The sequence below is a fragment of the Corvus moneduloides genome, chromosome 1, assembly GCF_009650955.1.
Source record: "Corvus moneduloides isolate bCorMon1 chromosome 1, bCorMon1.pri, whole genome shotgun sequence".
In the NCBI taxonomy this organism is placed as follows: domain Eukaryota; kingdom Metazoa; phylum Chordata; class Aves; order Passeriformes; family Corvidae; genus Corvus; species Corvus moneduloides.
This window is the reverse complement of record NC_045476.1, coordinates 2,763,556-2,785,308: the sequence shown is the minus strand read 5'-3', so window position 1 is coordinate 2,785,308 and position 21,753 is coordinate 2,763,556. Positions and strand designations below refer to the sequence as shown.

The 21,753-nt window shown below is 45.9% G+C and overlaps 1 protein-coding gene across 1 annotated transcript in view; it reads left to right on the top strand.

Moving 5' to 3' along the window:
• The window catches only part of VIPR1 (vasoactive intestinal peptide receptor 1), a 100,917-nt gene extending 83,004 nt beyond the window's left edge, over nt 1-17,913 (top strand). The window contains exons 9-13 of the mRNA XM_032094174.1: nt 1,350-1,419; nt 4,287-4,378; nt 9,147-9,276; nt 9,929-9,970; nt 11,085-17,913. Of these exons, the coding sequence (XP_031950065.1) occupies nt 1,350-1,419; nt 4,287-4,378; nt 9,147-9,276; nt 9,929-9,970; nt 11,085-11,276 (526 nt within the window). The 3' untranslated portion in view covers nt 11,277-17,913. The remainder of the gene's footprint in view (nt 1-1,349; nt 1,420-4,286; nt 4,379-9,146; nt 9,277-9,928; nt 9,971-11,084) is intronic.
• Nucleotides 17,914-21,753: the final 3,840 nt, after the last annotated feature.

The following is a 21,753-nucleotide window of genomic DNA, read 5'->3' as shown; positions in this document are numbered from 1 at the left end:
CTCTTAATAAAAATACAGACTTCTTTGCATTTTCTGGGGGCTTTAAAGCCCTACATTTTTGTGCTGAGTAAAACAGAGCCTGAATTTACAGAATATATTAATACCTAACATAGATTTTTTTTTTCATTACCTGCAGAGAAAAAAATAGCAGGAAATTAATCCAGATTAAATAAACCCTAATTATGGAAGATTGGTTAAACAACACTAAGCCTCTATTTAAACATTCTAACTCCAAATGAAAGTGACCTTCATTCAGACTGTCTCAATTTATTTCAAAAATGAAGTGCACTAGACATAATGAGGGCCACTTTAATTCTAAATGAAAGGGCTGCATACACCTAACTGGAAGCATCTGGATGTGAGCAATTTGCTCCATCTCCCTTTAGAGTCAGTGGAGATTTAGTCAGTGCAGTCCACGGAGTGCAATTTTTATCACCCTAAAGTTGGTGCTTAAAATAGGTCTCAGGAACTGTGCCCTAAAAGTGCCTCTCTTCATCTCCTGCTGCCTGCACTGCCAACACTCGGAATTAGAGGAGCCGAATCCGTGTGAAATTGTCTACAGCAGGCTCCCCTAATCTATTCCTAACATGAAAGCTGCCCAATTTCCATGAATGTTTTCCTAAAAATGCACCTTCTCTCACCTGACTCTGCAGATAAACATGTCCCGAGCAGTATCAGTCATTTCCACATCAGTCCTTTCCTCTCATTTCCTCGTTGGCTTTAAAATGCAGTCCCAGGTGAGTGGTGGTGTGTGCAGACAGTTCTGGCTTCAGGAGGAAATAAATCCCACCCTGGACCCTGTGGACTTTTCTAATTCAATCCATAGCTCAGGTGCAGCTCTCTGGATTTAGTGAGGCCAATCCCACCACAGGCTGTTATCTTTTTCAGAAGGACACGATGGGTTGTTTTTTTTCTGATGGTGCCAATTTCTCTGTGCTTACCAAACCTCCTCCACCCAGGATGGTGGAGAGTGCTGGAGCCCTGATGAATCTTTTCATAGATTTTGATTGATTTTCATGGTTTTGACAGAATTTCCCTGCAGCAGAGCTCAGTGTAGGAGAAATTAAGAAAATCACCACCTCGCCCACATTCATGCTGCCTAACATCCTCCAGCCCATTCCATGGCCAAGGGGATAATCTTGGCATTACGTCTGGGATATCTGGTACCTAGCAGCACTCACAGCCACTGCAGAGCAAGTTTTGGCCATTCCCAGTCCATACACACGAGGTTTAGTCCTCTTTGCACAACCCAGCCTAGCAAAACTTAGCTTTTAGGGAAAGCTGAGAAGGTTACAGACCTGCTTGCTTGCTGTGCTTGATGTTTTAAGTCTGGCTTTGTTTCTTTTCAGGTGCTGGGAGGAAGTAGTGGAATCCCCATTCTGGTGGATCATTAAAACCCCTATTTTGGTGTCTATTTTGGTAAAGTATCAGCACATTCTGCTGGCTGCAAAGCCACCTTTAGTCCTAAGTGGGGAGGGGTGAAGGGGTGTTGAGAAGTGTCCTGTAAATGTCCATGGAAAATGCACTGCCAGGTAAAATCCCACTGTACACTGAACACTTGCCTTAGGATGAGGAAGTTCCTCCTCCAGAAAAACACCTTCACCTGTAGCACCATGGGAGTTTGAGTGACCAGGCCACCAAGGTGGAGCTCCCTTTGAGGTAGCTTTGGCCACCTCCATCTCTTTGGTGGAGTGGCCATGGGAGTGTGCAGCCAGATGAGGTTGAGGAATGTTCCTGAGAGATCCAGGAAAGGCTTGTTTTGCCTAAGGAATCAGTGGATGTCTGAATTCCATCCAGTGACCAGTGCCAGGAGTGGTTTTGTTTCTCTGAGCTGACCAGGAAGACTTGTCCTGTTGTAGTTGTCAATACTACAAAGTAACATGAGATGAGTCTACCACCAATTTCTGCTTAGATAAAAAGGGAGTGGATGAATTCCCTCAGGAATCTGCCTCTTGCATCCAGTACAGAGCTGCATTCCAGCTGTGTATTTTTAGTGTAAATTCTAGAGGAGCTTGGCCAATTTCCAGAAAAATCAACATAAGTATTTGATTTTAATTCTCTGGATATGATCAGTCCTGACCATAGAAACCAGGACACTTCTGAGGAACTCTGGGTCCTTCCATCCTTGTTGAACATTGCTTTGTTGGGCATGGATTCAAACCTTAAAACCAAATGAACTGGAGTTAAACTTAGCTTTGACTTTTCTTAAATGAAGGAAAGGATGTGGGAAGGGAAGCAAAAAAAATGCAACAGAAATCAAATCAAATATATCTATTTTTAAAAGAAATCTTTCCTTAGACATTCTTCTTATTCCTTGTACATTGTGACCTTTAAAAGAAGACTTTTTTTTTTTTCCTGTAGCATTTGTCATGCAGGGATTCCAAACTGAATGTTTTAATAATGACATCTTGCTCTGTTTACTTCACTGATAAGAAATACAGTACTTAGACGACATATCTCCAAATATTTATGTCATCCTAGAAAGCTATAGATAGTACTTTCCCTTTCCTGAGATAAGCTTTCAGTCAAAAATACACCCCATTATTCTCCTCGGATCAATGAGTCTGTATTTTCTTTTGACCAATAAATCTTTTCCTCATTGCCCAGCAGAATTTACCCAGCAGTTCCTGATTTTCCTTCAGCAGATACCCTATAAATCTGTCCTAAAGGAAGGGCATGATAACCACCAGCTGATGAACAGCAGGTTTCTCTGGGGGGTAATGCAGCATTTCCTCCAAATCTGTGGAGATACAGCTGATATCTCAGTGTAAGGAAGAAATACATCTACAAGATCTGTAAGATCTTTAAGATACACAAGATATATTGTACATTCAAGGTGTTAAGCACTGGGACACATCGAGTACCTTTGATTATACTCTGGGTTGAAAAAATAATCTAAACAACTTCTCCAATATCCTGATTGCTGTATCTTCTACCATGGAATGCCAAGGTTATACTATGCCCATATGTCACATTCCACTCCGTGTTTGCTCTTGACCACTCCAAGCCAACACAGTCAGTATTTAATTGCTCCATTCTTGCCTTCATTGCAGCAGCTTGTGTGTTATCAATGCTCATTAGTGTAATTGATCTAGATAATACTGGTTTGAACTAATAAATTTCACTTGCCACCAAATCAGACACACAAACCATTTTTATGAGGAAATAAGTACAAACAGAAACTATGATAAATGGCTCAGGATAGGTAAAAAGTGATTAAGCAATGCATCACAATCAAGAAATGCAATTAATATCCAATCACTCATAGGCTTTGAAAAAAGAGTGTCTATTTGAGAGATGGGCTTCAGTCTGTTTTATTCACCTTTTGTTGAGATAAATGTAGGAATTGCTGGAAGAAATCTTAAATCTATTTTTTCAGGGAATCAGATTGACTGGTTTAACACAATCCCTTCCAGCCACTGAGCCTCTAAAAATCAGAATCATTTGCACATTCACTGACCATGAAAGGATAAAGAAAGGGGTTGTGTGCCAAACTAAAACTGAACTAAGTCCCCAGAAATGTCACTGCTTTTCTGCTGTCTGTGTTGCATGAGTAACAGGGTGACTCAATGGATAGGACCTTGAAAGAAGTAGATTTGCATTCAATTCATGCCACCAGGACATTCCCATTCCTAGCTCTACACCTTTGCTATTAAATTGCTTGAGTACTTTTGCGGAGCACTGTGAGATTTCAGGGTTGAAAAGAACCACCTAAAATCTGGGTATCAGCCAGACTGCTCCAGGAGGGAATGTTTCCCGCTACCTTGGTGAGGTCTATCCCTTGCTGCACAAGGTCTCCAGACAGGACATGGCCAGTAGGATTGAGTAGAGGCCTGCTGGAGTGGATTCTGCTTCGTGTTTTGGTTTGCTTTCCCTGGCTCAGCACCTCAGCGTTTGCCACGCTCAGCAGCCGGTCCCATGTCCGGGGATATCCTACAACTTTGCCTCCGCCGCCCCGCCGTGTCCCAAGGCTCTTTCCCCGCCCCGCCGTCGGCACTCCCGCGCGCAGCAGGACATCGTGCGGAGCTGTGCTCTATGGGCTTGACATCATCATACTTGGGATGTATGACACGAAGTCCCAAGCAGGCTGATGTCAGGCCCAAGATGCCATCCTGTGTCGGTTTTCTATGTGCTCCCCCCGAGCGGGGCTCTCTGCTCATGGCTTGTTAAACTGCAGCTCGTTCCATGGCCAAAACATTCCAGTGAAAGGAATTCCCCTCTAGTGACGGGCTCTTCTTCCTGGGGAAAAATGCTGATGGTTTACTCCTCTCTTCCCATCCCGACAGGTGAACTTCATCCTCTTCATCTGCATCATCCGTATCTTGGTCCAGAAGCTGCATTCCCCAGATGTTGGGCACAATGAAACCAGCCAATATTCGTAAGTCCCAGACTTTTGCAGCCCTATCCTGTGGTTTTTGAGAAACCTGCTTGGCTGCTTGATAGTTCGTTATTGCTTCTTAGTTCATGTCTGTCTGCACTGATCAGGATCAGTTAATTTTAATTGCTTAAAACAGATTAGAATTTAGGAAATGGAGCATTTGCTAGAACAGCTGAGCAGGTTTTATGTCAGTTTGTGGCAGGTGAGAAAGATTTCTCCTGGGATTAACGATGAAGAAATAAGACTAACGATAATGATCATGAAGCAAAATATACTTTTTTCTTTGAATATTTAATATTTATTGGGTTCTGAAGGCAGAGGGACCCTGATAGAAAACAAAAAGTTGCTGTCCACAGTGTATGGGCTTTTTCTTTCATGACCCTCAGTTTTAAAGAAGAAGAGATCTAGAAAATTAGCACACTCAATAGAATCTATGACAAGTTTTCCTTATCCTAAAGCAGATCTCTAAACTAGATTGGATTAATTCAATACATTTCTTTTCCTTGTTGAGAAGGATCACTGTCTCAGAAGTTTTGCTTGACTTAATGCTTTTATTCCAGGGATATGAGGTTGACCTTAATGGGGCTTTATATAATGAACAGCATGCAAGAGAGATCAACATCTCTCTCAGTGGCCTAGGCTGGTCTCAGCTGCAGTATTTTAAGAGTGAAAGAAATGTCTGTGTGAAAGGATTTATTCTGGCTCCAATGCAAATGAAATAAAAGTCCAGACCAGATTATTTTTGACTCTTCCCACTGTTCTGGCTCCGCTTTTCAGCTATCCTGGATAGTTATTAAATGTTTCCTAGAAAATAATTAAGTGCAAAAGTCCAGTGTCTGCATGGTCACTGTTCACAAATCTTTGTCTTCGGAGGGAGTTGCGCTTTTGGGTATCCTGAAAAATCTTAGCTCAGTTCATCTTCCTGCAGGATGGAAAACAGTAACAATATGTTCCTTAAGTCCTGCCCAGCTGCAGCACTGAGCCTTTCTCTCTAGTGATGGTGAATTATTCATTTCATCTGCCTCAAAAGATTCTCAGATTTATGAAAGGAAATGCCAGTTTTTGACCTTAATTTTCCTGGCAGCAGCCAAAGCCAATTTACCTCTTTTTCTGTCATTACAACACACCAACATTACCAGACCCTGTGCTTTCTGTCACCTCCCCTTCTGGATTTCCAGCTGGGAATTTTATCTTTGGACCCCAGGTTTGCAGCAGGTACATAGATTAAATCAGCATATTTAGATATGTTCTAGGATTGGGCAGTGTCCTGGCACTGCTGGCTCCTGTTCACCTCAGCAAAAGTGCTGCCAACATGCATCAGAAGAGTTATGCCCAGATTATCTTGGAGGTCATGCTGGGCTTTGGGTTCAGGACACATTTTCCTGTGAGGTGGGAGCTGCCAGGAAAGCTCTTTTTGCCTTGTAAACAAATGTAGTGCAGTAGTTGGTAAAACACAGTTCCCCTCACTGACCTGCCCAACAGGGGGTTCTGCTGAAGGACAACTGATCCTCACATCTACAGCTCCTCACCTTCCTTCACCACCTGGAAAGGCAGCTCAGTTCCATTAGGGAATGAATCAGTTGCTCACTTCACAGAAATCATGGAATCCCACAAGGTTTTGGGTTGGGAGAGACCTTAAAGCTCATCCGGTTCCAACCCCCTGCCATGGGCAGGGACACCTTCCACTATCCCAGGTTGCTCAGAGCTCCTTCCAAACTGACCTTAAAGTTTTAGGTTTCCAAGCCATACGAGGTGCTTTAGGACACCTCCAATACTTGCTTGGACCTGGCACAGAGGACCCAGGACCTGTGGAAGATTTGTCCCCTTGTACAGTGGCACCTAGCCACCAGCCATATTCCCTGGGGCGGCTGGAAATCTCTGTTGACTGTGTTGACTGTAGTAGGTACAAGACACCACACTTTCCTATGGAAACACATATCAATTGCCTGAAACTGAAGGCTGAATCCCACCAAGGTGAGTTCTCAGTGTGGTCCTAAGATTTTTACTTTTAGACAGCAATCTGTGGAGACTTCTGGGGTCCAGAGCCTGGGGTTTGCCAGCAGGACCCAACTGTTCTCAGCAAAAAACTGCTGCTTATGAAATGTTGAGGGAGCAGGGAGTGTTTAGCCTGGAGAAGAGGAGGCTCAGGGTGACTCTATTGCTCTCCACAACTCCCTGAAAGGAGGTTGGAACCAGGTGGGGGTCAGGCTCTACTCCCAGGCAACGAGTGACAGGATGAGAGGAAATGGCCTCAAGTTGTGATGGGAGAGGTTCGGGTTGGACTTTGGGAGGAATTTCTTTACTAAAAGGATTGTGAAGCATTGGAATGGGCTGTCCACGGGGGTTTGGAGCCTCCATCCATGGAGGTGTCCAAGGAAGGCCTGAAGGTGGCACTTGGTGCTCTGGGCTGGTGACAAAGTGGGGATCGGGCACAGCTTGGACTCGATGGTCTTGGAGGTCTTTCCCAACCCAAATGACTCTGTGATTCTGTGTGGGTTCCACCTGCCAAATCTTAGTCAAAGCTGTTTTAAACTAACAGCATCCTGGATATCTCACTTGCATTTCTCCCTGTTTCTCATGTGTATTTTGTACTGTTTATTTTCCACAAACATGGCCTGCTGACATGCTGACAGCATTGTTCAGTTCCGAAAGGTTTGAGTTTAGCTGCAGGCTGGAAGTTCAGGTGCGCTGCTGACTCCCTCATTAATGCTGCACACAGGGAACTGGGCTTTCAAGTACTGGAAACTGCAAAAATGAGTCTCCCAAAACAGTTTTCTGGAAATAACGGGGACATGTGCAAGAATAGGACACCAATATTCCAGGCAAATAGAATTTGTCTTCTGCAACAGAAAACTTGAGAAAAATTCATCTCTCTCCATTCTGTTCCTGTCCGTGGATCAGTATTGTCATCAAAGTTCTCTGAGTAATTTTCCCACTATGATTTCAAGGAGAGTGATGGAAATGTTGGTTCACTCTTGCCCCTTCCCAAGGACAGGAGCAGGTTCCATGCAGGTTACTGGACATGTGTTTTCCCTAAGTTACCTGTCACCACGTGTATCTGTCAGAGAGGGGAGGTCTAGGATGTGCTGGGAATGAGAGTAACGAGGGTTTTTGAGAATCCATGGCTTCCAGCAGATTTAACCAGCTTTAGACAATCTCCCAGGCAGTTCTGCCTCCTGCATAGCCAGGGTTGAGCTTCCTGGAAGAAATTACGCTGTGACTGGGGAAAATGATTTGCCTTTAGCAGGATTGCAGTGGGGTGGAGTCCTTTAAATATCACAGAGCCCTTGCCTTGATGCCAAAATAAAATCTAAAACTCAACACCTGGTTAAGCTCAGTGTTGGGAGCCAAGGACTGGTGTGAGGAGCTGTGCAAATCAGAGAACAGGGCTCAAGGTTTGTCATTTTTGTCCTTTTCATTACCACAGGAGGGAAAATATTGTAATTAAGGCCCCAATGCTGTCTGCAATGATAAGATAAAAATTTTCTAATCCATTGGAGGTTGCAAACAGCATTTCTGTGAACGTGGTACACAAAGGTGGCATCACATCTTCTCCTCTAGGCTGATGTTCCTCAGAGACTGGGGAGAGAGGAGAGATCTCAGCAAAGCCATTGTTGATATTCACTGAACTGCTTGGAAAATGAGTGACTTTCTCATATGTCAGGAGCTGGGGGAATTAGGGCTTGGTCACACCAGTGTGGCTCCCACTGGCCAGAGCTGCTTCTGAGAGTGAGGAACAGGGAACATGGATGATCACCAGAGATGGTGACAGTCCCGTGGCAGAGCAAGGCATCCAAGAGAACTCAGATTTTGGATCCCCATGAGCGGGGATGTGCCTGCTAGTGAAGCATGTGGGAAAGGCAAATTCCTGTAAAGTCCCTCAGCTTCCTGCAGGCTCTCATTTTGCCCAGGATGAGCCACAGCCTCCAATCACAGCTTTAATGTCGAGCTGCCTTTGGGCCAGGCCCAGGAAAAGCTGGAAGAGCTCTGCTGGGAGACACAGGGATGTGCGTCTGCACAAAGCTGGAACATCAGCCTCCCCCGTGGGCTTGTGCAGGTGGCAAATAAATGAAGATGGTCTGAGAGGACTGAGCCTGATGAGGCTTTGGAGGTGAAGGGATCGCAGGTGGAAGAATGAATATTTCCAATATCCCAGCCTTAGCTTAATTTTCTCCAGAAGCCTCTGAGAGAGGGGGAGATGCCACAGGATGTGAGTGACCAAGGGAGACAAAACCCCCACAAGCATCCTTAGACCCTGGATTTCATTTTCTTTCTGCCAGCTATTTTTTAATAATGATTATATTTAATACATTATCATCTCTTCCTAATTAGACCCCTGATTACCCAGCATGATGCCATTAAGCACTAATACCGTTCATCCCCCTCCTTTGGAGACATTCATTGTACAGTAGCCTGTCATTATTCTGAGCTAAACATACCATTTCTCTCCCAGAAGCTGTAATTTTCAGAAATCCCAGGCAAACAAAGACATTGCTAGATGATGATTTAGCTTGTGGAGATGAAAAAAAGATCTCTGGTGGGAGGGGAAGAAGAGAGGAGGGAGAGAGAAATACCTCCAGCGGAACTACTGGGAATAAAGACATCACATTTTATGGTGCCACCACATCTGAAATCACCAGCTATCTGCAGTCTGTGGGACAAGGAGAAATAATAAATGTTTGGGGTTGCAGAGGGCTCAGCTGCAAGATTCCTCAGCATCTTACCCTCTTCCCTCTCCCCTCGTGGCTCATGTTTGTCTTTCCTACAGGAGGCTGGCCAAGTCCACTCTGCTGCTGATCCCTCTCTTTGGCATTCACTACATCATGTTTGCTTTCTTCCCTGACAATTTCAAAGCAGAAGTGAAGCTGGTCTTTGAGCTTGTGGTTGGGTCGTTCCAGGTAAGCCACCCTTTGGGCCACCAGATCTGTCACCAGGTCTGTCAGGAGGGAGAAGCACAATGAGTTTGACATGGCAATCAGCAAACATGGTAATGAGCTGGTTTTTCCTGGACATGCCTCATACTGCTCCTGTAGCTTTGTGGAAAAGCCACTCACTCCAGCCTGGCCAGGATGGAAGATAAATTTATATTTTGCCCTCTGGAGTCCCAGAAGGAGATTCTCTCTCCTCATTCTAGGAAATGAAAAGAAAATGTTCCTCTGTACATTGGTCTCTCTGGTTTTTTCATACTTAAGAGAGAAAAATGAGCACCTCAGTTCAGTTTATATATTATTGGCATGTCTAAGGCTAGGGTGGATGGGGTTTTGGGCAGCAAGTTTCATTCAGTGGTGAATGATTAACATCCCTGCCTACATCATCATCACTGCACATCTGGCATCTGGAAATGTTCAAAAAATGTGCAGATGTGGCACTTGGGGACATGGGTTAGGGGTGGGCCTGGCTGTGCTGGGGGAACGGTTGGGCTTGATGACCTTAGAGGTCCTTTCCAACCTGAACAATTCTGTGATTGTGTGATCTCTCCATTGAGAGCTGAATGGATCTACACTCTCTCCTTCTCTGTAGTGCTAAAAGCCTGTTCTCTCCTTTCCCCAGGGATTTGTGGTGGCTGTTCTGTACTGCTTTCTCAATGGAGAGGTAAGACCAGACCACCAGTATCATTTGGGTCCTGTTTGAAGCTAGGACAAAATGAGTGTGTGTGGAGAGTGGATTGAGAAGTGTTCTGATCCTGATCCTGTTGTTACAATACTGGGGGGAAGTGTCCAAATCAAATCTCTCACTCCAGGAAAACAATTCAACTGTTTACCTGACACTTTTCAGCACAGTTAATAAAAACAATTATTAAACACGTCAGGACTCGTGTGTGCACTGTAACATTGCTGCCAATCCCATCCTTTCCTCACGAGACACCATCAGCAGAACTCCTGTGGGAACTTGCACAAACCCTGATCCCAAAGGATCACCTTCAGCAGGGCAGGATAAATCCCTTAGTTTCACACTTAGTGCCTCCAGGAATCCTCCCCAGGATCACACCCACTGCCAAAACCAGCACAGGCATTGGTGTGACTTGTTAGGCACAGAGCAGCAGGTGAACGTATTTCTGGAAGGCATTAATCTTGCCTTTCCCACATTTCTAGTCCTGGGATTCTCATCCTGGGATTGTGCCCTTCCTCATCCCAGAGCCCGTCAGACACAGCTGTTTTATCTAATTCATGCTGTTATCTGAAAATTTGGACGAGAGGGCTGCAGGAGGGGACAAGGACAGCAGCCAAGTTTGTTCAGGATTTGAACTGGGACAGCGTAAACCAGGTAATTTCTGTAAACTCTTTCAGCAGGAACAAGCAGTTTCTGTCCAAAAAAACCAACAAAAAAAGCACAGCTGTATTGACAACTTCACAAACAAGCTGTAGGTAAATCATTTCTATTTGGACCAAAAACAGGGCAGTGGAAAAAAAAGCATCTTAATTATACTCACAAAGTGTTGTCATTGAAGTTGTCTGGCACCTTGACTGTATCAATAAGAAATTCCTTTCTGATGAAGCTCAGGGATTTCTGCTCTAATAATTTACTGACTGAAGTGTCCCCTTTTGTCCTATGTGGTTAAAAGTTCTGGCCAGGCTGAGTTTAGTGGCCTTTATAAAGTAATTCTTGGCCCCGTGGTGGGTGGGTTGCCCACAGCTGCTCACATCATCAGGTCAGAACACCACCAAGTGGTGTTCTGTGCTGCCTTTTGTGTCTTTCCCATGCCCAGGTCCAGGCTGAGCTCAAGAGGAAGTGGCGGAGGTGGCACCTGGAGCGGTTCCTGGGCTCGGACATGAAGTACCACCACCCTTCCCTGGGCAGCAACGGCACCAACTTCAGCACTCAGATCTCCATGCTGACCAAGTGCTCGCCAAAGACGCGCCGCTGCTCCGGGTTCCAGGCCGAGTTCTCTCTGGTGTGATGGGAAGAGGCTCCCCAGGCACTGAGCATCCAAAACTGAGACACAAGGATCCCCGGGAATCAGTGATCCCATGACAAATCCCTGTGAAATGACCTGCTCCACATGAGCCAACAGAGGACACACAACTGGAAAAGCCGCTGGCATCCAGAACGAGATCGGACAAGCCGAGAGGCAGAGGAACACTTTTGCTCTGCCTCTTTTCAGGCCTTTCACTCTTCAGTTTCAAGCCCTTGGGGGTTGATAACTCTGAGGAATGGTCCCAGTTCCTTGAGGACAGCCTGGGAGATGCTGACGTGTCATAAATGATGAAGTACAGGGGGTAAGGGAGGGAGAGCCTCAGCCCTCAGTGGCTTTACCAGAACTGGCATCTCTGAAAAAGATAAATTGCACTTTTAAAAAAAACAAATATGAGCCAGTAAAGGAGAGACAGGAAGCAGGGAAAAAAAAAATGCCAAACGTATGGATGTGCCAAAATTCCTGTGGATAAGAGGTGATGATACAGCACCAAAGACGGTGTTGGGGACACGGGGAGAAGGGACAGGAGGAACGTGAGCACAAAGGGAGAGGCCAGCGCATGGCCCCTGCATTTTACACAGGTGGAGATGAAGCTGCAGGACCAGGAAAGCCCCTCAGAGGATGCCCCGGTGTGTTCTGCTAATTCCCCTCCATCCCTGGGGGAGCAGAAGCTTTCCAGACACCCTTGGGGGCCCTCAGGAAGAGCAGATCCCCGAGAAGGACCGGCGTGAGGACACCCTTCTCTGCACTGTGTTTGTGACATGGTGTTTTGCTTGGTTGTGTTCCATGAACAGGAAACTCGATTTGCATGTATAAAAACCAGGGCCAGATGCCAAAAGTGGAGCACGGCTGTGTTTTTTCATTCTCTCCCTAAGTTCTCCCTTAGATCTCGGTGCATGGATGCACCCAGGATCGTCAGGGACCAGGGGGAAATAATTGGGTTGTAATTCATTTGCACTCGCTTAGCACACACTGCCAGGAAAGGGAGATATAGGGCCCTGTAATCCCTAATTGAATCAGAGCTGCCATAAGGAGCTACTCTCCAGATGAAAAAATTAGCGTCACAGCAGCGGGTAAAATTTCTTTCATCAGAACAAGGTTGTCTCAGCACACAACTGGCACTCCAGGAGGGAGGAAGGAGTGAAGGAGCTATTAAACTGGTTTCTCCTTCAGGTTTTGTGGGGAGCTTTCATCCTACATGAAGACATTGTTAGATCTTTAGGACATGTGTGCATTTTACCTCTTTTCTGAAGGCCTGCTAGTTTCCTTCTAGGAGCCTACTTGAAGAACGCACATGGATCCCATTAAAAACAAGGAAGTAGGGGTTTTTTTAATTCTTGTTTTCATGGTGGAGAGGCAAAGGAGAGATGTTAAGTCCAGTCCTGCTCATTAGAGGCAACCCCACAGTCCCAAACTCAGTCAGAAGACAGAAAACACACAGATACAGACGCTCATGTTTGTGTCCCACCCAACTGCATCAAGTGGGGTTGAAAACATTTAATGCTGAGGGTGGGAAATCCCAGCCCAGCTCACATGTACCCTCAGTAACTGGGCTGCTGCTATCCTACTAAAACATGTCCTTGTGGAGGAGGTCTGGGTCACCAGCACCAGCACCTGGAGAGGAAGGTGGGCTCCACTTTTAGAGTTCAGAGATCTCAGCTTACCCACTTTTATTTCTCCACAATGAAATGCAGCTCATTGGAGGGGAGCATCTGCAGCCTGGTGGGATTCTGGGGGTTGTTTTTCTCACTTCTTTGCTTGCCTTAAGCACCTGTGATGCCAACAAACCACGTTGAGCCCAGGAGGAGACTTGCAGATCAGGACATCCAGTTCCTTTGAGTCCTGACAGGGCAGTATTCCATGCCATAGCCATTCCCAGAGCCTGTTAGCAGTTGAGCTGGTTGCTTCCGAAGGATTTCTCTGGGTGTGGGACTGAGAACAGTGCGGGGGGCTGGAGTCAGAAAGGGGCATGAGAAACTGTGATACACCAAGGGCAAACTTGCAGTTGTGAGTTTTTAGGGAGCTTGCTCAGGTCCTGTCACAGTGTAGCTGTGGCTACCCAGCCTGTAGGTCCTAAGAGGATAGGAAGATGTGAAAATTCTTGGAATTACAGTGCTGGTGACCCCAGGCTGGCCAGGTGTGAGCCAGCTTTGTTATGGCTACTTTACACTGAGCCCATAACAGCAGTGAGGATCCAACTCTGACATTCCATACGATCATCAAAATGCGGCCCACTGATGCCCAAAATGCAGAGAAAGCAAGAGGGTGTTTGAAATTTCCCTACTTTCCTTGCATTGAATCCCTTATGCCTTGGCACCCCTGAAACAATATCCCACTGAAATCCATGAGGTTCTCAGAGGCAAAAAACCTTTTTTTTCAAGTGGTCATGGCCAGAGTTCCAAGAAGAGTTTGGACAGTGCTCTCAGGCACTTGGTGTGATTTTTGGGGTTGTCCTGTGCTGGGCCAGGAGTTGGACTCGATGATCATTGTGGGTCTCTTCTAACTCCAGATATTCTGTGATTGTCTTTGGTGCTTGTGTTGCTCTGCTGAGAATTTTCAGACCTGGATTGGGATTCACCCAGGAAATACTGGAGAAATCCCACCAGTACCACTAGTTCTTCTCCTGTGCCTGGTTCAAAGCAAGGATTTGACCTGGATTTTTCCAGCTGAATGGCTGACTTCAAGGAAGCCCAGAAGCAGCAAGGGAAAACTCTGTCTCAGCTTCTAAGTTGTTCCACTTGGTGTAAAATGCTTTGTCTCACTGGTTCAGAGTTTGAAGCAGTGTCAGTCTGGGAAAGATTGGATTCATCAGGCTGCAAAGCCACTCCCTCTCTTCATCGGGTAACTATTTATGCCCAGCAAAACTGATGGGCTGCAGAGGAGACCTGCCCAGTCTTGGGAATGCATCCACTGAGGTGCCTCAGGTGTGAAATGGAATTTCAGGTCCCAGACAAGCAGCAGAGAAGCTGGAGCACAGAGCTGTAGAGCAGAAGTGAAGCACCACTGCCAGCAGCCTCCTTTGTGGGATGTGAGGGAATCCCTTCCCATCTGTTCCGGGCAGCCTTGCTGGGGGAAGGCCCACGAGCCATCAGCACTGAGTCACACTGTGCATTTTCCCTCTGGTCTTCACCTTCCTTCCCCTCTCCCTGCACTCCCTTTTCCTCCCCACGTGCAGGACTCTCTGCTGTGTGTTTGCAGCTTCTCTCGTGTTCCAGCCCTGTGCTAACCCGTGCCAGCACCAGCCATATGCCAAGGACATCCAGGAAAGGTTTGCTTTTTGGAGACGTGACAGGGAAAACCCCAGCTGGTTATTTACCCTCACCACAGGCTCCTCTGCAGCCTGGCAGATTCACCACCAGGCTATTCTGCATGGGAGCCTGAAGATGGGATGTTTCCTAAGCTGAGGGGATCCTTCAAGAAGTGTGGAGTACATCAGCATGCCAGAACTGTGCCCCCAGGCATCCCACTCACAATTATTTCATTACTGAACATCCAGCCACGTCCCCTTTCTGCTGTCAGGGGTGGTTGAGAGATTAAATGAGTGTGCTGGATATACCTGCTGTGACAGGCATGGCAATGTCAGTGATGCAGAGCTGCCAGCCCAGCTGCCTTGGCCTCATGTTCCAGGAAAACAGAGGAGCTGGGGGGTGAAATCAGAGCTTTTCACTCTGGGGGCGTGAGCAACTGAGTGAATGATGACCCTGGGATCAGGCCCTATTTAACTGGCTTAGTGCAGGAACTTGGCTCCATAACTTGGCCTTGTCTACTCTGTTTTTCATCCAACTCATCAATGAAATGGAGTTCAATGACTTCACTGCAGATGACAACGTGGAGCAAGCTGTCCTGGCCCCGTGGCCTGGCCCCATGTCCTGGCCCCACACAGAGCACACAACAGAGCTCAGCACTTTTGCTGCTCCCCCAGCACCAGCCTGACCCCCCTGACCCCAGCATAACACAAGACTGACTCCAGTAGGGCAACTGCATCCATTTGCTGCAAAATAAGATACGAGGTGTACCTCTTAGGAGGTATTAAAACTTCTTCTGCCTCTATTGAAAGGCACAGATGTGTTTGAGGATCATGAATTTGGACTCTGCATAGAAATAGAGCCAAATTCTGATCCTGCTTGCACCAATCAGTTCACTGCAGTGACTCCTGAATTACATCAGCATTTATTTGGGATATGCCTTCAAAATAATTCCTTTTCCTTCATTCTGGAGCTGTTTACTCCCTTTTTCTATCAGTGAGAGAGCAAGCCCCTCCTGTTTAATGCTTCAGTAATTTTATTATTAAAAATTATTAATAAATATGGAACAACTACATTATAAACAACAAATTATTGTCTCAAGGTCTAAGACACAAGGTTCAATGCTAACATTAGACTGTAGATATTTCTGTTCAGCTGGGACCTGTGTTGCTTAGTGACCCTCTCACAAGCAGCAAGAAATGAGAATATGACATGGTTTAGGGTTTAGAAAAGAAATTCAGTTGCAGAATTTTAGGGGCACTAAAATGAACCAAGTTTTTAAAATCAGAGTTGTGTGTGCAGCAGCAGCAGCATTGCTGCAGTTGTGGAATGAAAAAGGGAAAAGCCCAGGAGATGAAGCACCTGAGCATTTTGTTTTATTTTTGGTTTGTTTGGGGTTTTTTGCTAGGAAACAAGTTATATTTTTCTCAAGGAAGGTATCACTGGAGAAAAGATGCTTTGTACATGAACGAATCATCAGATTTCCTTCTTTCTCAATATCCCACTGGGTTCCCACTCATCTCAAAAGCAGTGAGGGTCATGTCTGTGCCACAGGGCTGAGGGATTAAACCCAATTCTCTGCTCCAATCTGATGGAAATGCTTTCAGAGAGAGATGCACCTGCTGATTAATGAAGGATTGTCAGTAATTTTTCAAAAGCAAAATGAAGTTCCAAAGAAAGCTCAGGAGTGAACGAGCATCACTCGGCTCCACAGCAGGGATTAAAGGGGTTTGGTGGGATTGTCTTCGTTCCTTCCAGCTTCACCCCAGGGTTTAAACAAGGCGAAAGGAAATATGGGGAAAGGAAATATGAAATCTTTTCAGGCTAAAAGGGAATCTCTCAAACTGGGAAATGCCAATGTGTGTCTTCATGAAGCTTATTTTATTCTGACCACACTGGTACCTCTTGGTTTGGTAAACAGCCCGTGGAAATACAGGTGGAGCAGAAGCAATGTCCCTTCCCTGGAAGGTGAATCCAGCTGTAACAGGAAAACATAAAACATTCCTGCTGTGTCCCAGCTCCTGCTTTCGGGTTGGGTATTTGTCTGGGGTGTTGGCACAGCCCAGGTTCCCTCCCAGCCTTGTTCTTCCCTCCACAGCATCTCTGCACCCATGAATGTGCCAAACTCTTGGGGACAGGGATTGCAATCCTGAATTCCTTGGCTCACAATGCAACTTTGCACTTTTCCCACCCCAATGCTGAAGGAGCCAGCACCATAAAGCTGCTTCATTGGCGATGAACCTCAAAGAGCAGGGGGTCACACACACCCACATCCATCCAGAATGACTCTGCTGGCATCACTCAGGCACTAAACTGCTGTAATAAGGGAAAGATTCAAGTCCCAGATTGGCACATGGAGTCAGATGTCCCAAAGCGTGGATTTCAACTCATTTCCTTTCAGTCAGTCAACTTTTCACCCTCTCTCCAAACCCAGTATTTGCAGAGCAGTTTGATGAGGTAGCGTTGCAGTGACTGACCTTCTTATTGCCCCTGGAGACTTGTGCAGCCGTAAACCATGGCTTTTAATCAGGAGGTTTTTGGGACCACAGACAATCTTTTCCACCTCTTCCTGAGTGTCCTAACTTGCATGATGTTGTGCTACATCCTGAAGAGCGCTGGGTTCAAAACTCTGGTTATTTCTAGAATACTGTGAAATCCCAGGGGAGAAAACAAACTTTGGGACTGGAGACGACGGGTCTGTAAGGAAAGTAATGCCCACTTGTGTTCTGAGGGCCACACCCTGAGGACACACATGTCGGCAGCACCAGAGCACCAGTGTTTTATACCCAAGTTTTGTGGATATTGTACATTTGTACACAGAGGAAATCTGAAGAGCACATGAAAAACAAAAATTACAAAAAACCACTATACCCCCCCACATTTTTGATACTCAGATGATGATGATGATGATAAATCAAGTTCAAAATTGCATTTTTGAACTCAAAAGTGCATTTTTCAGAGCGTGTTTCAAACACCTCCAGCTGTGGGTCAGCAGCTGGTGCTGTAAACACCTCTGCACTCAAGCTGTAAACACCTCTGCTCTGCCCTCCTGTAAATAGGCTTTGACAGCAGAGGGTGATGGACACTGGCTGTGAGCAGAGAATCTCTGTGGACTTTTCTGCACCAGGTGCTTGTGATGTCTCCTTCATGCCAGCGAGAACGGGCCTGCTTGCTCAGCACAGGTGAAATCTCTGCCTTGTTCCATGGCCTTTTGCCTGATGTTATTTATTTTTGGTCTGACTCTGTACATATGCAATGAAGTGGCTATTTTTCTTTTTTTTTCCTTTGTATTTGGTTCACCTCCTTGCTTCAGAGGGGGTTCTTCTCTGTGGTTGACACTGCTGAAAACAAGCAATAAAACCATCGTGAAGACATTGTGTCTGAGGTGTTCCACCTGATATTTTAATTTATTCCTCACAGACCTGGAGGAGACACAGAGAAGGAAAACTAAGAAGGAAGTTGTGAGCTGGGGAGGCTCTTGCTTAGAGCTCAACATAATGACCTCATACTTTGAAAGGTTAACCAGATAGACCAAATCACTCTTAAAGTCAGAGAATCATAGAAATATTTGGCTTGGAAGTGACCTTTAAAGGCCATTTAATCCTTGCAGTGAGCAGGGACATCTTCAAGCAGACGGGGGTTCTGAGGAGACCTTCTTTCAGAATATCTGTGCCAGCTGAAGAACCAGTACCAAGTCCAACATGAATGACCCCAAAAACCTCCACCACTGCACGAGCTGGGTGCATGGACGGTCCTTTGGGGGCAGGACTGTGCATGGAGGTGATAACCATGAAATTACAAACAATTCCAAATTACAAAAAATTCCATTGCCTTGGCACAATCAACAGGTCTGAAATGATTCCTGCATTTATAGGAAGGTACAACTCCCCACACAAATACAGATGTGTTGCAAGTGGAGGATTGGGTGCTGGAATATCCTCCAACAGAGGTCTTTATTGCTCAGAACAAAGCACGAGCCTTCCTCTGTGCTGGAGAAAAGCCTGGCAGGCAACCACAAGTGAACAAGAATTGTTCATATAAAAGACACATTATTTGATGCACACGAATATCGGGCAGTGAAAATAGATCTCGACAAGAGGTCAGTTATTACTGAGTCCTCAGCGGCTCCGTGGCTCTCATGCCTGAGCACACAGACACAGGATGGCTCCAGTAATATCTAGCCAATGGCAAGGAGTTGAGAAGGGTCCTTACATAGAGTTCCACAGAAAGCAGTTTATTGCTACAACTTGTGAAGATTTCCAGAGGCAAAGGACCCCAAACAGTGACAGCTCGGGCTTAAGTACAGGGGTGTGGCCAACACCAGGAGCCAACTGGGGAATCAGAACTGGGGAACATTGCCATAACCGAGCACAGCAGCCTGGGAGAGGCTCCTTTCCCTCACCATAACCAATAGGCCTTTGGCACCAAAGACTGTCTTACCAAGAGCCCTCTCTGTCTCTTGTTCCACTGGTCAATCAGCCACCACAGACAGTGAGCTTTTCCATGTCCATAGGGCCAGTTTGGCCACTCACCCGCTCCTTAAACTGATTTACACCCAGTGTTCACACTGCTGATAAAGGTCACATCTACAACTTGAAATGATGAGTCTTGGCTATATTCGTCCCTCTTTCTGCATGGATTACCTGTTTTCATTTAAAAGCAAAGGGTCTGATGCTCTGGGCCACTCTGAGAAGCAAAGCTGTTTGTACTGACTTCACTGGATCTCTCTGTGGGTTAAACCAGAAATCAGAAAAACAGGTTGTGAGGGCTGGGGAAAGGGAGAAGCAGCCAATTACATTTGTTCTGTGTCTGTAGAGGCAAGGATAATCCCATCCTGCCAAAAAACGCCTTCCACATGAGGAACTCCAATCACTGCCCAGAAATGAATGTAAGTGGGTTTGATGAGGATTGCCTGAGAAGTCTGGAAGAAAAATCAGCCCAACCCTCTTTGATCCCAGGTGTGTGTCCTTCCTGACTGGCAAAGAACAGAGCATGGCTTTCCTTAGGCACACACCACTATTCTGAATTTGATGGAACATGCCATCACATATCTCTGGAAGGTTTTGAGCTTGGCTTTTAGGACTTCTCTGTATAAGTGCAGTTTTCATGACTGCAAAAGCATCTTCCTCTATTAGAAAAAGTCATGCTCAAAGATGGCAAATAACATCCCCTTCCTTTGGTCCCCTGTGGTTTCCATGGCAAAATTCCAGGATGAGGAATTTTGTGATCTCCATGACATTAAAGCAATTTCCCATGTAATGAATCAATCCCAGTGGTTAAATCATCTTCACTCCACAACAAACCATTTGCATCTACACCCTCACACTGGGGATATCAAGTCTGTGACTCAGTACAATCCACAGAGGGAATGTGGCTGTCCTCAGCTCAGAAAGATGCTGGATTGTCCAAGGATCCCAAGGAAGTGTGGCACAAAGAGCCTAGGCACGGCGTCACAGCTGTAACACCATACTTTCTGAAAGCCTAAAAACCTCTTCTGACACTGACAGTGCTCACAGAGAAATCATTCCTACTGTAGAACTCCTTATGCATTTACTCCTTTGTTGGATCATAAGAAAAAAGGCAGGTGAGCGGCAACATCATCTCAAAGTAGCCATTTCCCAGCTGACAGAGTCACAGAATCCCTGAGGTTGGGAAAGCCCTCCAAGACCATTGAGCCCAATCTGTGATTGATCCCCACCTTGTCACCAGCCCAGAGCACTGAGTGCCACACGCAGCCCTTCCTTGGGCACCTCCAGGGGTGTGGACTCCACCACCTCCACAGCAATATTCCTGTCAGGCACTGGTACAGGTGTGGAAAGCTCAGAACTAAACTGGCCTTGCATCCAAAGACCAGAGGTACAAAAGTTTCATGTACATGGCAGTAGATCCCTTTTCATGGTGCTCAGTGAGGAACTTTCTCCGAGAGTCCATCCCCACCCATCACTGCTGATCAAACCTCTCTCCTTGGAAACCTCTCCGCTCCTCCCAGTCTAGATCAATACCTCGAATCCTTCCCACACACAGCCTGAGGGTACCAGAGGTAACCTGGAATGCTGAAACCAGCCAACATCACCCCTGCCCTTGGTTTTCAGAGCAAATCTACATAATTATCGGACTATGACTGGGACAGAGGGAGGAAAAGAAAGGAAAACACCTGACTTGTAAGCCTGTGATTTGATGTGCTTGTTGGGGAAGACAAGACACTCTAAAGCACATTTTGTTGTCCAAGCACTAAGAGGAATCATAAAATCACAGAATGGTTTGGGTTGGAAGAGACCCCAAAGTTCATTTTGTTCCACCCCTTGCAATGGGCAGGGACACCTTCCACAGACCAAGTTGCTCCAAGCCCCATCCAACCTGGTCTTGAACATTTACAGGGATGGGACAATTAATTCAACTCAGAACTTCAATACACTGACAATTAAGTGTCCTGGGTGACAAACAGGAGTCCTGTCCCTTAATATCAGCTCCAAATCAAGGAAGTGGCTTTTAAAGCACAGGGGTGCCAATATTTGATGTGGAATAAAGTAGGGTTGAACCAGCACCCACATATTTTTCTCTTGTGAAAAATGGCTGCACCCTATCACCACTTTTTACCTGAATCCACTTGTGAAACTTATTTTACAAAGGAAGTAAAATACCAGCAGCAACACCCCAACACTGAGTTGGGCACTGCTGCCAAGAATCTGCCTCCCCCAGCTCTTACAGATTTACTGCTCTGGGGTACCTAATCAATGTCTGTTTCTTATCAGCCACTCAACTCTGAGCTCTTTGGCATAAAGCCGCTAGAATCCATAATATTTCATTATGTCCTATCTGCTCCCAGCTAAAAAAATATGGGGATGTGATAGAAATACGACCTCAGTTGGCAGTGATGAATGAATTCATTACGTGTCATAAATTTATGCGTGTAATGTGATTTTTGGGTCGGAATGCGTGCAGGTTTTCACTCCATCCCATCAAGTATTTCCCATCAAGTGGAATCCAGTTTGCCACTAAATTCCAGCCCTCTTTGAGCCCTGTTTAGTTCACAGATATGAGTCTAAACAGAGGGTTCCAGGAAGTCTCTGGCTTTTGAGAAAATTCCAAACATGTTGGTCCACAATGGGAGAGGGTCGCTCTTGGCTGAGTCTGAACTCAGCCCTTTCCCAGTTTGTGATGGTCATATTTCCATGGATTTCTTTGCAAATTACCTGACCTGGAAAAGAAGACTGGAT